At 39.9% G+C, this 18462-nt stretch overlaps 1 protein-coding gene across 2 annotated transcripts in view; it reads left to right on the forward strand.

Moving 5' to 3' along the window:
- Positions 1 to 18462, forward strand: part of CNTN1 (contactin 1) — a 359681-nt gene that overhangs the window by 155275 nt on the left and 185944 nt on the right. For both annotated transcript variants that reach the window (XM_056117746.1, XM_056117747.1), the window contains exon 4: positions 16840 to 16972. In XM_056117746.1, coding sequence (XP_055973721.1) covers positions 16840 to 16972 — 133 coding nt within the window. The remainder of the gene's footprint in view (positions 1 to 16839; positions 16973 to 18462) is intronic.

Raw genomic sequence — 18462 nt, forward strand, 5'->3', positions numbered from 1 at the left:
AACTTCATCTTTTCTAACAGCTACATAGTACTCCATTGTGTAAATGTACCAAAGTTTCTTTAACCAGTCATCTGTTCTTGGGCACTCAGGTTTTTTCCAGATTCTGGCTATTGTAAAGAGTGCTGCAATGAACAAACAATTACAGATGTCACTTCAACTATACCTTTTTGCCTCTCTGGGATATATTCCCAGGAGTACTATAACTGGGCCAAATGGCAGATCAAATTCTAATTTTTTGAGAGTCATCCATACTGTTTTCCAAAAGGATTGGACCAGCCGGCATTCCCACCAGCAGTGAAGGAGGGTCCCTTTCTCGCCACATCTGCGCCAGCACCAGTTGCTTTTGTTCTTGTGGATGTGGGCCAGTCTCTGTGGTGTGAAATGATATCTCATTGTGGTTTTGATCTGCATCTCTCTGATGATTAGTGATGTAGAGCATTTTCTCATGTGCCTTTTTGCCATTCGAATTTCTTCTTTGCGAAAGTTTCTGTTCATTCCTCACCCCATTTTTTGATGGGGTTGGGTGATTTCTTCTTGTGTAGTTTAACCAGTACCTTGTATATCCTTGATATCAACCCTTTGTCGGATGTGTACTTGGTGAATATCCTTTCCCATTCTGTAGTCTGTCTTTGTATTTTGGTCAATGTTTCTTTTGAGGTGCAGAAGCTTCTTAGTTTAAGATAGTCCCATTTGTCTATCTCTGTTTTCACTTGCTCGGCCAGTGGCGTGACATCTTTGAAGATACCATTAGCTTCAATATCATAGAGAGTTTTGCCGACTTTGTCTTCAATAAACATTATGGATTCTGGTCTGATGTTGAGGTCATAAATCCATTTTGATCTTACTTTTGTGCATGGTGTTAGGCAGAGATCTGAGCCCACTGCGAATCTTAACACAGCTTTTGCTGTGTCTCACAAGTTTTGGTAGGTCGTGTCCACATTTTGGTTGGTTTCCAGGAATCTTTTTATTTCTGCCCTGATTTTCTATCTGATTTTTCAATAGTTTAATTTCCATGGTTATATTTATTTCTCTCTTTGTGTTTGTGACTAACTGGCTTTTCAATAGTTTAATTTCCATGGTCAGATTTATTTCTCCCTTTGTGTTTGTGATTAACTGGCTTTTCACTAGTTTAATTTCCATGGTTAGATTTATTTCTCCCTTTGTGTTTGTGATTAACTTATATTTTCAGTGCAGCATGGTCTGAGATGTTTGGCACAAGTTCCTCTTGACTTTGTGGAGTTATGTTTTGTGTCCCAGCATGTGGTTCTATCTTGGAGAAAGTCCCATGTGCATTGGAGAGGAATGGCTTTGGGGGGATGAAATGCCCTGTACGTTCACTAAAGTCCTGTCATTTCTGTTTGTAGTTTTCTTATATCCGTTTGTGTTTTGTTTTGTTTGTGTCTTTTAATTGCTTCTTTGAGCTCATTAAACGTCTTAAGCATTTCCACTCCGAATTCCTTTTCAGAGAGATTTTATAGGTGGATATTACTGATTGAGTCCTCAATATTACAAATCTTTGCCTACTACTGATAATAGGACGCTGTGCTGTTTTTATCATGGTTCCTTTTGTAGTCTGGGGTGTAGTTCTTCCACTTTATTCACAGTGTCCTCCCCACTGCCAGAGAGATCTCCAAAGAAGCTCCATTGAGATGGCCAGATTATCTTGTGACCACTAAGGTACTGTGGTGCTGCCATCTGACCTTTGGGCAGAGTCAGCTCTTAAGGTACTGCTGCTTGGTGTTTGTTGGACATTTCCCAGGATATTGGGGGATGGTGCAGGCTCAGAGCATTCGTGTGCTGGGATCCACTTTGGGGGTCTGAAGTACTGCCTTCAACAAGACAGTTTTTATTGAGCAAAAGTTACTTAGAGAGATATGAGGGGAGAGAAACAGAGGCATATGTACTTAAGAGACAACACAGGACTCTCCAGAATGGAAAAAGGCAGAAAAGGAAGATCCATTTTTAATGGAGAACATGGGCTGAAAAAAGTCTTTTTAAAAAAATATTTTTGATTAAATTTTCTAAATGAACTTACATTTATATTATCACTGAGAGATAAAAGAGATATGAATTTGCATTAAGAGCAAATAAAAATAATTTGTTTTCAATTAACTTGGGAATCACCTATAATTTTGTATTTCATTTTACTTTTTCGGGAAAGAGATTGGGCTGCTGTGGTGATCTGCAGGCCCACTTCTGACTCTATTCAGGGATCACTATTGGTGGTACTCTGGGATCATATGTAGTGCCAGGATTCAAACCAGAATAAGAAGCATGCAAGTCAAGGTCAACTCTCCAAACTATGTATTCAATTAAAGACAAAATTAGGCACTGTAATTTACAAAGTCATTGACATCAGCATCAGGCACACAATATTCCAACAACAATATTATGATCCTTCCACCAGGGTCCTTATTTGTACCCCATCCCTCATACTCAGCCTGTTGCCTTAATAGATATAATTTGATATTTAATTATTGTAGTTTGGCTCCCATGCTTAAAGTAGTGTTCGCTCTAGTAGCTTTGGTAGATAAATATATACAGAGATTACCTGCATAGACACATAGGTACATGCCTCACTTGTACAACACTGATATTCCAAGTCCCCTTATCATTGCCTGCATAGACACATAGGTACATGCCTCACTTGTACAACACTGATATTCCAAGTCCCCTTATCATTGCCCCTATGTTACCTCTAGACTTTCTCTTAAATCTTTGACAAAGCTATTAGCTTTTGTCTTGAATATACAAGACTCTGACTTTCCATCCCTGACTTAAATAAAATTTTTCTAGTAGAAAAGTAGTAGTTATGTCTCAATAATATTCAGATTTTTAACATAATATCATTTCTACTCCTTGTAGTCATTAGCACCATATCATACTCTAAAAGGAAGAGAATTTGCCATCTATCTATTTCTAGGGTTGTAGAAAAAAGTAAAAGTTGCTCATTTTTTAATAGTTGAGAATATAATATTTGCATTAGTAGGTCTTTTTCTGAGCCTTGTGTTTTACCCTCCCTAAAATTTCTTTTTCCATAATTTTACTAGCATTGTAGCACTGTCCTTCATTGCTCATCGATTTTCTCAAGGGGCACCAGGAACGTCTCCATTGTAAGACTTGTTGTTTCTGTTTTTGACATATCAAATATGCCAAGGGGAACTTGCCAGGCTCTGCCATGCAAGTGGGATACTCTTGATAGCTTGCGGGGCTCTCTGAGAGGGACAGAGGAATTGAACCTGGGTCAGCCGTTTGCAAGGCAAATGACCTACCCACTGTGCTATGGCTCATAATTTTAAGTACCTTACATAAACCTAACAAAGTGATGAGTTTAAATGTAATTTATGGGAGTTATGAGGTTCACTATAAATATCTCAGTGCAGTTTAGAAGTTTGTTTATCTTCCAAAGTCCCAAATGTGTTCTCAAAATAAAATGTATAGAGAAATTGCTAAACACTGTAGTGAGTTTTACATTACTTTAATCATACTTGAAATTTTTTAGAAAAACAAGAGACATGTATTTATGGAAAGTACCAGAAATACTAATGTGAAGTAGTTTGCTCTTTGGTATAGAAGATAGGTCACTGTCACTGTCCTCCCATTGTTCATCAATTTGCTTGAGCGGGCCCAGTAACGTCTCCATTTTGAGACTTGTTGTTACTGTGTTTGGCATATTGAGTAAGTCATGGGTAGCTTGCCAGGCTTTGCTGTGAGGGCGAGATACCCTCAGTAGCTTGCCGGGCTCTCCGAGAAGGGCAGAGGAATCGAACCCGGCTAAACTAGGCAGGCTGCATGCAAGGCAAATGCCCTACTGCTGTGCTGTCTCTCCCGCCCAGAAGATAGATATAGAAAAAATATCTTAGATTTAATATTTTTTCAATATTAAAATAGATTCAGTATTTTGTTGACAATTATTCTGTGCTTTTGTTTGTTCACCGTCACAGTCAGGTGTGTGTGCTCAGGATTTGTTCCTGGTTCCTACTTAGAGATTTCTCATATCGGTGATTGGCTCACCATATGCAGTAGCAAAGATCAAATTAGGGTAACTTAACATCCGTATTATATCTCTGGACCTTATTTTTTATTCCATAGATAAAAATTTTATTGTTCTCTTAAAGAACAGAATAAAATGGAGTATGAATAAATAATAGTAAATATTAGTTCATATAATATTTGAAGATATCTTGATATTGAGAAAAAGCAGCAGCAGGCACTAATATTCAATTTTATAATTACCTGTAGTTAAATTTTACCAAAAGTTTTGATTCTTTTTATATCTCATTTGTGAGGTTGCCTATAAAAGCTGTATTCTCTTTCATTACTAATACATTCCATTATTTCCAATGAAAGTTGTATTTTTTGTATTTGTTTTCCATAAACATTAAGCTTATTATTAGTTTTAGTAGGGGATATACACAGGGATTCTTGGCATGGCATTGTGGGGAGTTAAGACTGGCAGTGCCTGGTATCTCTCCAGAAACTCTAAGATTGGGGTTTCTTAATATTTTTTCCTTTCCCTTATAACCCAAGAAGGGGCTGGAGTGATAGCACAGCGGTAGTGTGTTTGCCTTGCATGCGGCTGGCCTGGCCGACCCGGGTTCGATTTCTCTGCTCCTTTTGTGAAACCTGGCAAGCTACCGAGAGTATCTCACCAGCATGGCAAAGCCTGGCAAGCTACCCATGACGTATTCAATATGCCAAACACAGTAACAAGTCTCACAGTGGAGATGGTACTGGGCCCGCTCGAGCAAATCAATAAACAACAGGAGGACAGTGACAGTGCTATATTACCCAAGAAGGTTTTATGTGAGTCTGGGTATTTGAATTAGGCATAAGAATCAAAGGATTGTATATGTATATACATATAAAGTATATACATATAAAAGTGTATATACATATACACTATCCAACCGCCACCATGCTCCAGGCCACTTTCCAGTCACTCAGGCCAAGCCTCATGCATGAATGAAGTCCCACAGAACCCAGATAATGCAGAACTTTGTGACCTAGACCCTGAGCCCAACGGGACCCGGGAGCAGAGATCCTCTGCCTGCTTCCCCCAGTCTCTGGCAACCCAGGGATCACACCCATAAGCCACACCCAGCCGACACCAGATAATCTCCTCATCAACAACCCTCCAGAACTCACGGCTGCTCCTCCCAGATTAGAGTATAAAATGAGGCCCCCATAACCATACCACCAGACTCTGCACCTGGCTGTTTTCACTCGGGGCACCCCAGAGTGGGGTGGGTGAGAGGCTTCCCTGCCCCAAGGGACCCAGACCCAGCAGCCAACCTCCACTACCCAACTGCCACGCTCCAGGCCATTTTCTGGACTGCACAGCCACATTGTGGCCACACAAAACATTATAAGACACTTCCTATCCATTTTTCATAATTACCACACCATATTTGATAGGGTTCATACAGTAGGCAACAAATAATAGAGAGAAATATATAAATATATGCCTCTTGAAGATTCTGGCAAGCTACTGAGAGTATCCCGACTACTGGGGTACTTGTAAACACAAAAAAGACCGCAGCAGTCTATCTCTCCCGCCGCCCACGTTCAGTAGTCTCATGCGGGTTCCCCCACCCCAGGGAGGTTGATGGCGATGGGCAGGCAAAGGAAGGAACAAGATCCAGGCTGGTTGGTCTTAGTTGCAGTTTATTCCAATCCTCTTTCCATTCAGTCCTATCTCTCCTTTCTCCCTTCTTTATCCCACTCTTACAGTATCATTATATTCCCCAGCATGAGGGGTTGGGGTAACAATTACACATAGGTATGATCACAATCAATAGGGGTAAAGTTCTTTCCCTCAGGGGGTACTTCTTCTAGGACAGATACCCTCTCAGCAGGACGACCCACCCTAGAACAGAATCCCCTGATTGTGTTTCTCCTCTCTTTGCCCAACAAACTTAAAAGCATTCATAATATTAATCATTTTGTATGGACACAGTAAGAGATACATTAAGCTTATAGATTTGCTCTCCTAGGGCCATCTCGATCTCAGACTACAGTGCTCAGGCTAGATAGTCTTTCCCATTCCTAGCAGGGTCCTAGTCTCATCGTTACTTTTGGATCATGGCAGCATTTGTCTATGATCAAACTCTTAACTTATAGTTAAGAATCATGGCACTTTGGCCTGGCCCTTTTTGATACCAGGGTAGCTCACAGCTTGCTCTGGGTCCATTCAGTCCCTTGTCGGGACCCGGCTTTTGGGATGTTAGTAACTAAGGGCAACTGAGGCTTAAGTCGAGAAAGCAGATGCCCAGGAATGGATAATATTCAAAGCCAATTAAATCTTAAATTACAAAGCATAATATTTAAATGATCTTCCTGTATCTATACAAAAAGGACATTGCATTAAACTATTGAAAAGACATAAGGAGAGGAGAAAGGCAATATTAATTTAAAATACAATTTCAGTGTCCTAGAAGGATTTGACCTTACAAATTAACAGATACTGATTAGGGGATAAGCTGATTAACTGGTTGGGGAGGAGAGCATAGGGTTTACAGATAAACACAGTGGAATGGAAGTGCCTCAGGAGCACTGTAATAAACCTGAGTTCCTTGTGGCAAGGGAGGAAGGACAAACCAATATCATCCTACACCCGGCCACATGGGCAGAGCCTGGCAAGCTCCCCGTGGCATATTCGATATGCCAAAAACAGTAATGACAATGGTCTCATTCCCCTGACCCTGAATGAGCCTCCAATCATTGGGAAAAGACAAGTAAGAAGAGGCTGCTAAAATGTCAGGACTGGGAGGAACAGAGACGTTACTGGTGCCCACAGATGAACAACGGGGTGACAGTGACGACAGTGATAAATTTATATTAAAATAAGCTTTTCAGGACCATTACATTCAATTACATGACCTCTTATGGAGTAACAACTCAATGTTTTAGAAACTAGTCTTACTTAACCAAGTAGCGACAACCCAGAGCCACACAGAATAGGCACGTGCTCTACCACTTGAGATTTCTTCATGGCACAAATTGATCTTATTTTTAATATAAGTGGCAAACAAAGAAATTATTTAATTTCTAGATTTTTTAAGTGCTGTTCAAATTTTTCTCAGAAACTTAGACCTTAAAATCAAAATTCATAATCAAATAAATATTTAATACTGTGCATTTACTAAAATATGCAAATCTATCACCTAACTTCACCTCAAGAAAAGTGTACTTACATGCATATATCTTTGCTCTGTTTGTGATTTTAAAGTTCTTTAATCAAGCAACTTATAATTACTATCATTTCTTTTACTTCAAAATGACAAAATGACAATTTCATGGACTCTGATGAAATTTCAGATTCATTTGAAAATTCAGAATAATTACAAACCTAAATACTATGGTGTTTCCAATTTGCAGTTCCATGAATGCAAGATAAGTCCTGGAAAATAAAGACTTGCATCAGAAGTTATGATATTTTCTGAAGATTGTCTTTCACCAGAAATTTATTTTTTGTTTGTTTGTTTGTTTTGGGGCCACACCAGATATTCTCATGGCTTATTCTTGGATTAGTGCTAAGAGATTAATATTGGCGTGGTTCAGAATGTCTAAATAGGGTGCTGAATATCAAAATTATGTTGACTGAATGACTGGCAAATACTTTACCTTTTGTACTGTGGCCCTAAATTTTTAATTTCATGGAGTTCAGCTTATCCATTTTTCTTGCAACCATGTTTCTAATGTTGTATCTGAAACTATACTGCCATACATAAGGCAAAAATTACTGACTGAAATAAAGTTTACAAATACCTGCAGTTCAAATTACTGTCTTCAAAATGACTACTGATTTAGCAAATGGAAACTCAAAATTCAAAGCACTGTAGGTGACTGGGCTTCTATTTAAATTATATATGCATAATTTATATGTGTAAGTTGTATAATTATATAATTTAAATATATGTATAATTGGGGCTGGAGCCAAGCACAGCGAGTAGGGCATTTGCCTTGCACACAGCCAACATGACCGACCCAGGTTCGATTCCTCCACCCCTCTTGAAGAGTCTAGCAAGCTACTGAGAGTATCTCATTTGCACGGCAAACCCTGGCAAACTCCCTGTGATGTATTCGATATGCCAAACACAGTAACAATACTCACAGTGGAGACGTTACTGGGCCTGCTCGAGCAAATCGATAAACAACGGTAGGACAGTGACAGTGCCAGCAATGTATAATTAATATGCATTAAACTTTCTTATCCTATGTTACTAAACACTTATGGTATAACCAACCATCGGAATTGTCCTATAATTATAAAGGTAGAATATATTTTGAGTTTAAAACTTTCCTAAATAATCTTTTTTTAGCCTTTTAAATATAGTCTACTTAGATATTTAAAAATATCTGAAAAATATATCAATAAAATCATTATTCATCAGGTTTAGACTGGGAATAGAAGTCATCTTGCCTCACAAAATATAATCACTTAACTTAATCACTTAACTTCCCGTTAGTCGTCGATTTGCTCGAGCGGGCGCCAGTAACGTCTCCATTTGTCCCTGTCGCATGCTAGTGTAGCCCAATGGCATCTGTTCCCTCCGGGAACATGAAGGGCCTCAAACCGATCATTCATGATCTTGACGAAGAAGTCTGACCATCTGGAAGGTGGGCGGCCACGTGGTCTTTTGACATCCCGTGGAATCCAGTTGGTAACAGCTCTAGTCCAGCGGTCGTCTTTAAATCTCATTACGTGACCAGCCCATCTGATTTTCGATACCTTGGCATATGAGACAGTGTCCCTGATTCTTGATCGTCAACGGATGTCAGAACTCCGGATTCTCTCTCTCATTTGAGTGAAACGTGATATTCCAAGCTTAGCTCTTTCTATTCTTCTTTGGGAGACCTGAATAGCGTTCTCATCTTGTTTGCGTAGGACCCAGGTCTCTGAGGCATATGTTAATGCAGGAAGAACAGTGGAATCAAAGAGATGTGCCTGGAGCCGGAGGTTCTTTGTCCTCTTAGCTATTTCTTCGACGTTCTTGAAGGCGTTCCAAGCTGCTCTCTTCCTCCTGTGCAGCTCGGGTGCCGGGTCATTTGTCATGTTGACCTCTCGACCTAAGTACACATAGCTGTTGCATTCGGAGATGGTTGTTCCATTGAGAGCGAATTCGCTCTCAATGGAACAAAATATAATAAAATACATAAAATAATACACTATTGCTTATCTTTAAGTGAATTAATATAAATTTTAAGCAGTAAAATGTCAAATTCTCTAGTTTCTCTAGTTATAAGAACTTCAATTGAGAAAGTCTGGAATGTTTATAAAGTTCTTCAAGTGAAAGAAAAATAGCACATAATTGTTAGTGCAGATAGGCATAGCTTATTTTTTCATAGACTGGAAAAATCTATATTCTATATCCAAATGAAAGTTTCATTAATAGGAACTTGCGATCAATTTTATTTTGTTTCACAGGTTATTCTACTAAATTCTAAGAATCCCCCAAATATTGAAACTATCAGGATAACTATTAAAAAAAGCAGAAAATATTATATGCATTTCTTGTTTTTATAACTTCAAGAAAGAAATGACAAAATGCTCATTTGTGCAGGACTTAAAATATTTTTTTTTTCTTTTTGGGTCACACTGGTGATGCTCAGGGGTGACTCCTGGGTCTGTACTCCTGCCATTACTCCTGGCAGTGCTGGGGCAACCATATAGGATGCCGGCCAAACCCAGATCACCATGTGCAAAGCAAACACCCTACCCGCTGTACTATTGCCCCAGCCCCGACTTTAAAAATTATTAGCAGGGAGAGCCTCTGTGATTAACACCCACTCATGATTTACTTTGGTTCCAGTAGATATTTTTGATCTGTTTCTAAGGTCTATTCCTTTGTTATTGTTGTTTTTTCCTTTGGTGGTGGTGATGGTGAGATAGAGGGTCTTAGGGTTCATAACTAAGCCTGTTGGCTCAGGGCTTAGGGATCACCCCTGGCATTTCTTTGTGGGAAACTGAGTGCTGGGGAATAAATCCAGCCCTCTTGTTTACAGTGTCTGTGTTTAGATCATTGAGTTATAAGTTCTACCCTTTATTTCTTTTAAAGTTTTATTAATCTTAATTCTCTTTTATTACTATTGAGGCAACTTGGCTTACTATAGTGTATAAATGTTTATTCTTTTGGTGTATAAAGTTCCCACACTTCAACTATCCCCAATCTACATAGAGTGAGTTTAATTTCATTGACAACTTGAATCATTTTAATTTCAATCTTATAGATGGATAAGAATTTACTTTTATGTTGAATAATGATAGTGAGTATTGATCTCCTTGCTTTATCTCGAAGGAAAGGCTTTTCATGTTTTCCACTAAATACGGCAGGTTTATTATATATAGACTGATTATGTACGCATTTGTCCTTTAATCTCATTTTGGTGAGTTTTCTGTTTTTACCATAAATGAAAGCTGAATCTTAGGGGAAACTTTCTCTGTATGTGTTGATGTGGAAATATTTCTCTTTTGTTTGTGGGGTTACACTCAGAGAATTCAAGGACTGCTACTGTCATGTTATTTGGGGAAACGATGAGTGCGCAGGTTCAAACTCAGGCTTCTACTCTCTAAACATTTGAGATATTGCCCCAATTTTGTGATATCCTTAGCTCTCCACTTCCATTATTATGTGATTTTTTATCTTTATGTGATTTTTTATCTTTTTTTTGTTGATGTGGAAACATAAACACAATTTGTATATATTAAACTGTTCTTGCATCCCTGAAATAAATCTCACTTATTGATAGAATATGACTCATTTAATGCACTGTTGGAACTTGTTTACTAAGGTTTGGTTGAGTATCTTTATGTCTGTGATCATGAGAGATATTGATCTGTAATTTTCATTTTTAATAATGTCTGCCGAACTCATATTGATCTGGGCTTTTGTATTTGGCAGGGGGAGATTTTTGATTATGCATTCAATTTCTTTTTTTAAATGTAGGAGTACTGCTATTTGTTCAGCCATTAATTAAGCTGATTGATTTGGGCATGAACTCCACATTACATTTAAAAATTTTTTAATTGAATATCTGTGAGATAGTTATTACAAAGCTGTTCATATTTGGGTTTCAGTCATACAATGATCCAGTACTCATCCCTCCACCAGTGTACGTTTACAACCACCAATGTCCCCTGTTTCCCTACCACTATCCTCTAACACCCCACCCTTCACCCTTCACCCTTAACCCCCCCACCCCAGCCTACCTCTATGGGAGGCACGTTCCTTCTTGTTCTCTCTCTCCTTTAACTTTTGTGCATTATGGTTTCAATACTATAGTTATATACTATAGTTTCAATAATATAGTTCACGGTCCTCCCGTTATTCATTGGTTTGCTCGGGTGGGCCCAGTAACATCTCCATTGTGAGACTTGTTGTTAGTGTGTTTGGCATATCGAATACTTCACGGGGAGCTTGCCAGTTTCTGCCGTGCGGGTGAGATACTCTCAGTAGTAGCTTGCCGGGCTCTCCGAGAGGGGCGGAGGAATCGAACTCTGGTTGGCCATGTTGGCTGCATACAAGGCAAACGCCTTACTCACTGTGCTATTGCTTCAGTCCCAATAATATAGTTATGGTTTCAGTACAGGTGCTCAGAGGTCATGGTGTTTGTTCAGGGGATTCGGTATTTTTATGAGGTAAAAGGTTTATTTTTATCAGATAAAGGTTGGAGTAGCTTTTCAATTGGGTGGTCGCTTTGGGGTGTGGATGTGACTGCCGAGTCTTCTGGAAGTACAGGTCGATGGGGAGAAGTGGCCCATCCTGACCTTGAGAAATCCTGGAGATTTCAGTCACAAAACACACATACCAGAATTTTCAGCAGATTACATCTTGGCGAGTCTGTCCTGAGATTATTAGGTGGAGTCAGGCTCAGGGTATGGTGATGAGGCTCTGCTTTGGTGGGTATCAGGCCAACACCGCCCCCCCACCCTCTGCCACCTCTGATTTATCTCAGTCTGTTTAGCCATGCGTAGGTCCAAGATTGATTGTGACTTTTGATCTCTTTTGAGATTTATTTATGGGTTCTGAAATAAGGTCAATAAATGAGCTGAGCAGTAGTTTGTTTGTGGGCATAGCTCCCACACACCTAACTTTTGGCCATTTAATTTCTTGGTAAACTTGGTCCCAAGTTATTTGGGTCTGGCTAAAGGCATAGTGGCAATTTTGGGGTATCAAGAAGCCTGAGGACACCATCAGGTTGCTGATGCACTTGCCCCGCACGTACAGGTTGACCTTCTGGTGTCTCCGTACCCCCATATTCAATTTTTTTATTAGTAATTATTCATGTTTTTTATTTCCTCTTGATTAACAGTCTGGGGAAATTGGTTTATTCCAACAATTTATTCATTTGTTTTCACTTCAAAAGGTAGAATAAAGTTGTGTATAGTAATCTTGTGATATTTTGTACTTCTGTGATATTTACTCAGGTCTCTCAGTTTATTCCTGCCAATGCTCAGGGAATCATCTGATGACAGGTATCTATCCCAATGCAGGCATGTGTTAACTATGTGCCTTAAGTGTTTTACTATCTCCTGGCCTTATATTTTCGTAGTTTCTTAATAATACTTGATCAGTTGACATCCCATTACTCATCAATTTGCTTGAGTGGGTGCCAGTAATGTCTCCATTCATCCGTATCGCATGCTAGTGTAGCCCAATGGCGTCTGTCCCTCCAGAAACATGAAGGATGTCAAACCATTTGTTTAGGGTCTTGACCAAGAAGTCTGACCATCTCGTAGGTGGGCAGTCACACGATCTTTTGACTTCATGTGGAATCCAGTCGGTAACAGTTCTAGTCCAACAGTTGTCTCCAAATTGAATGACATGTCCAGCCTATCTGATTTTTGATGCCCTGACAAATGAGACAGTGTCCCTGATTCTCGATCATCCACGAAGGTCAGAACTCCGGATTCCTTTTCTCACTTGAGTGAAGTGTGATGCTCCAAGCATGGCTCTTTCGGTTCCTCTTTGAAGACCCAAATAGCATTCTCATCCTGTTTTCATAGGAACCAGGTCCCTGAGGCATATGTTAATGCAGGAAGAACAGTGGAGTTGAAGAGATATGACTGGAGCCGGAGGCTCTTCGTCCTCTTAGCTATTTCTTCGATGCTTTTGAAGGAATTTCATGCTGCTCTCTTCCTCCTCCGCAACTCAGGTGTCAGGTCAATCGTCATGTTGAGTTCTCAACCTCAGTACACATAACTGCTGCATTCGGAGATGTTTGTTTCTGCATTTGGAGATGTTTGTTTCATAGAGAGTGAATGGAACATCAAAAATGAGTCCATTTCTCATGAACATTGTCTTCATGAGATTCAGCTGCAGTCTGACCATTCCACACTCATGGTCGAAGTTGGCCAGCATTTGTGCCGCTTTGCTAATGTTTGGTGTTATTAGAACGATGTCATCAGCAAAGCGGAGGTGGTGTAGCTGCCAACTGTCTATCTTCACTCCCATTCCATCTCATTCCAGTCATCGCATGACATTCTTGAGGGTGGCACTGAAGAGTTTTGGTGAAATGTCTTCACCCTGCTGAAACCTTCTCTTGACATCGATGATCACTTCCTTGTAAAATGGTGAGATCCTGGTAGTGAATCCATAATATAGCTCACGGAGGATCCTGAGGTACTGAGTTTGAATGCCCTGTTTGGTTAGGGCTTCGATGACTGCTTCAGTCTCAACAGAATCAAAGGCCTTCTTTAAATCAATGAATGTTAGACAGAGCAGCATCTTAAACTCCCGAGAAACCTAAATGAGCTTGGTTATCGTGTGGATATGGTCGATGGTGCTGAATCCTTTTCAGAACCCAGCTTGCTCGCATGGTAGTCCTTCATCTAGTGTTATGCCAATCATATTCAGGATTACTTCAGTGAACAGCTTGTAGACGACAGACTACAGACAGATTGAGCGATAATTGCTAATGTCATGGATGTCTCCCTTCTTGTACTCTAGTACAGTCCTGCTGGTTTTCCATGGGATGGAACCTTGCATTCAGACAGGTATTGTGTCTGAAGAGCCAAGCCAGTGATTGATGAGTACTGACGGCAGATTCTTCAGGTGTTCGGGTCTAACCTTGTCTGGGCTGGGTGCTGTTTGCTTCTTTACTGACGAAATGGTGTGTCAGATTTCAAAAGGGAGAACGTTGGGGACGTCATATCCATCTAGTGGAATTTGGTATGTGGGCAGGTGGACGTGGCTTTCGAAGAGATCCAAGTAGAAGTCATGGATAATCTCCATTGCCCTTCTGCAAGATGTGATAGATCCATCAGGACGTTGGAGGGCAGTCATCTTGGTCTTGTAGTTGATGAAGGACAAGCAGGCATTGCGGATGCTTTTCCTGGCTTCTGCTGCATTGGCCAGCATTGCTGCTCTTCTCTCTTTGAGGTGTTCCTTTATCACTTCTCTACACTGCTTTGTGAGCTCCGATGTTAGCTTGTGGTTGCCTGAGACTCGCCTCCAGCCATGTAGACAAATGGCCTCATCTTTTAATAGTTTCTTAATATATAAAGTTAAATTGACTATTGCTATAAGCTTTCCTCATTATGAGTTGTGCTATGCTGTATGATTACTGATTTTTCATGGCCTCATTTTTTTTAATTTCCAGAAATCCCACTTTTCTCAATGATATCTTTTTAAATGGCTTTTTGGCCATGTTATAAGATCCCTTATTCATATAATTTGCCAACTAATTATTCTGGCTATTGCTTATTACTAATGGTCATCAATGTACAGAAAATAATTAAAACTTGCTAAGCAAAAGTTTAGCTTTCTCAGGAAAAATCTAAAATTCATCCTTTTTAATTAAAAAATCATTAAGAACCAAAGAGATAGTTCAAAGAATGTAAGTTTGCAAGAATCTGGGATTGATTTCTCACATTTCATAAGAGATCACAGAAAATTGATGCTATGAAGAGAATTAAAACAACATAGTATGCTCTTCAACAAGTGGTGCTGGGAAAGCTGGGCAGCTGCATGCGAAAGCTACATGAACTCAGACCTCTCTGTCTAATGCCAAGCACAAAAGCCAGATCAAAATGGGTTAAAGACCTCAATATTAGACCTGAATTCATAAGGCACATGGAGAAAAATGTAGGCATAACCCTCCATGACATTGAAGCAAAAGGCATCTTTAAGGATGAAACACCACTGACCAAGCAAGTGTAAACAAATATAAATAATTGGGACTACATTAAACTAAGAAGCTTCTGCACCTCAAAAGAAGCAGTGACCAAAATACAGAGAGAGCCTACAGAATGGGAAAAATATTTACCTAATACCCATCGATAGGGGCTTAATATCCAGGATATATAAGATACTGGTAGAATTGTACAAGAAAAACCTCCAATCCCATCAAAAAATGGGGAGAAGAAATGAACAGAAACTTCCTCAAAAAAGAATTCAAATGACTTAAAGGCACAGGAAAAAGTGCTCTACGTTGCTAATCATCAGGGAGATGCAAATCAAAACAACAATGACCTATCATCTCACACCACAGAGACTGGCAGACATTAATAAGAACAAGAAGAAGTAGTTCTGGTGCGAATGCGGGGAGAAAGGGACTCTCATTGTTGTTGGTGGGAATGCCAATTGGTCCAGTCTTTTTGGAAAACAATATGAACATTCCTCCAAAAACTAGAAATTGAGCTTACAGATGACCCAGCAATACCACTCCTGGGAACATATCCCAGAGATGCAAAAAATATATATAGTAGAAATGATATCTGCACTTGTATGTTTATTGCAGCACAGTTTACCATAGACAGTATCTGGAAAAAAAACCCGAGTACCTGAGAACAGATGACTGGTTGAAGAAACCCTGGTACATCTACAAAGTAAAATGCTCTGCAGCTGTTAGAAGAGATTAAATCACGAAATTTGCATATAAGTGGATGGACATGGAGAGTATCATGTTAAGTGAAATTAGTCAGAAAGAGAAGTACAGACATAGAATGACTGCATCCATTTGTGGAATGTAAAATAGCATAATATGAGACTAACACCTAAGGACAGTAGAGATAAGGGCAGGAGGCTTACACCATGGTTTGGAAGCTGGTCCCACATGATGGAGGAAAAGGCTGTTAAGACAGAGAGGGAACCACTAAGTAAATGATGATTATAGGGATCACCCAGTTTGGGATATGTGCTGAAAAGTAGAACAAGGACCAAAAATAATGACTTCTTAATATCTGTATTGCAAATCATAACACCCCAAATGAAGAGAGAGAGAGAGAGACAGAGACAGAGAGAGACAGAGAGAGACAGAGAGAGACAGAGAGACAGAGAGAGACAGAGAGAGTAAGAAGAACTGTACCTGCCACAGAGGCAGGGAATGGGGCAGGGTGGGGGTGGTGGGTGGGAACATCGGTGGTGGAAAATGTGCACTGGTGGAGGTATGGGTGCTAGAGCATTGTTTGAATGAAACGCAATCATGGAAGTTTGTAACTGTATCTCACACTGATCCAATAAAACTTGTTAAAAAATAAAACATAGTATGGATCAACTGAAACAGATGAAGGACATAACTATAGATAAATCACAAAGTACTTTAATAGGGCTAGATAATTAAGTGGTGATTATAAATAAATGCATGGAAAGTGTCAGAGTCATGGAAATAAGACTTGTTTGAGGATTTTCGAATGGTTAAGCATGGTAACACAAGATGCTTTTAAGAGAGGTGATGAAAAATAAAGCCATTTTGAATAAAGAACTTTATGTTTTGCTCAAAATGAGACAGGTAAATGCTGCTAATGGAAATGGAGAGTGTTATTTATGACTTTTAAAGTATTCAAAATTTCTCTCACTTTTAAAATGGTATAAAATAATATTTCTTTTCTTATAGTTTCTGAGGAAGACAAAGGATTTGGACCAATTTTTGAGGAACAGCCTATCAATACCATCTATCCAGAAGAGTCCCCGGAAGGAAAGGTTTCATTAAATTGTAGGGCACGAGCCAGCCCTTTCCCAGTTTACAAGTAATGTACCTCACTGCTCTTTTTAAAGTGGATTACCAGAGGTGGGGAGAAGGTTGAAAGCGATTCAGTGTCAGAGGTGGGGAGAAAGTTGAAAGCGATTCAGTGCCAGAGGTGGGGAGAAGGTTGAAAGCGATTCAGTGCATAGTTTGCACGAGGGAGTCCCATGCTTTATTCCCAGAACCATATGGTTGACTGAGCACCAATAGGTGTCACCCAAAAAGCAAACAAAATCAAAAATAGAATAACAAATCAGACTAAAAATTACAGATAGCATTATGAAAATTTGCTGATGGTCAAGGCAATAATATAAAGTTTCTTGTTAGTCTGAGAACTTCATAAAATATCAACATATGAGTTATTAAAAATTAATTACTTAATAACACAAATCAGTGTATCACTGTCATCCTGTTGTTCATCGATTTCCTCGAGCAGGCACCAGTAATGTCTCCTATGTCCTAGCCCTGAGATTTTAGAAAGTGCCACATTCGAGGCTCTTTCGAGGTCAGGAGAATGAGACCCATCATTGTTACTGTTTTTTGGCATATTGAATATACCATGGGGAGTTTGCCAGACTCTGCCGTGTGGCAGGATACTTTTGGTAGCATGCCAGGTTCTCCAGAGTAAGAACTAGATAATAAGATGTTGCACGGGCACATTTGCTTCGGGGAGCTGGGTTTTATAGTCTCTGGGACTTGGCCGTTGATAGGATTACATGGCGCCGGGGGCAGTTGGTGGGTATAACGCCTACCTACTGGATGATGGGGGATCTGGGGGGGAGGAGGCCCAGTCCTGATCCAAGCAGGCTTGGAGATCTCAGCCCCGGGTCCCACGCACCTGGGTTCCTCTGTCTGTTCCTTCATGTGTGAGGCTCGTCCAAACATGTGGAGAGTGATCTCAGCATGGCTGTGGCTGGAACCGGAGGTCTTCAGCTGCCGGGGCTCTGCTCGGGGCGGGGAGGGAAACTCAACCCACCCTGCTAGAAACTCCAATAATTCAAATAGTAATTTTTTCAATATGCAAATAATTCATTTTTATTGCACAGGTAATGCCAATTTAACATCGATTATGTCAATGCATTTGGCATTGTTCACTTAAAACTTGACGTATAGGGGCTGGAGCATTAGCACAGCTGGTAGGGCATTTGCCTTGCACGCAGCTGACCTGGGTTTGGTTTACAGCATCCCATATACCCATATAGTGCCCTGAGCACCACCAGGGGTAATTTCTGAATGCATGAGCCAGGAGTAAACCCTGTGCATTGCTGGGTGTGACCCAAAAAGCAAAAAAAAAAAAATACCAGAAAAACAAAACAAAACAAAAACAAACAAAACCCCAAAGAAACAAAACTTGACTTATAGAGGAATCAAATAAATAGTACAGGGTACATTCTCTCACCTTGCATATGATCAACCCCTGGTCTTTCCTTGTACTGCATATGGTCCCCCAGAAACTCCAGGAGTGATCCCTGTGCACAGAACCAGGAGTAATTC

This window comes from Sorex fumeus, unplaced genomic scaffold (genome assembly GCF_029834395.1).
Source record: "Sorex fumeus unplaced genomic scaffold, SorFum_2.1 ptg000036l, whole genome shotgun sequence".
NCBI lineage: Eukaryota > Metazoa > Chordata > Mammalia > Eulipotyphla > Soricidae > Sorex > Sorex fumeus.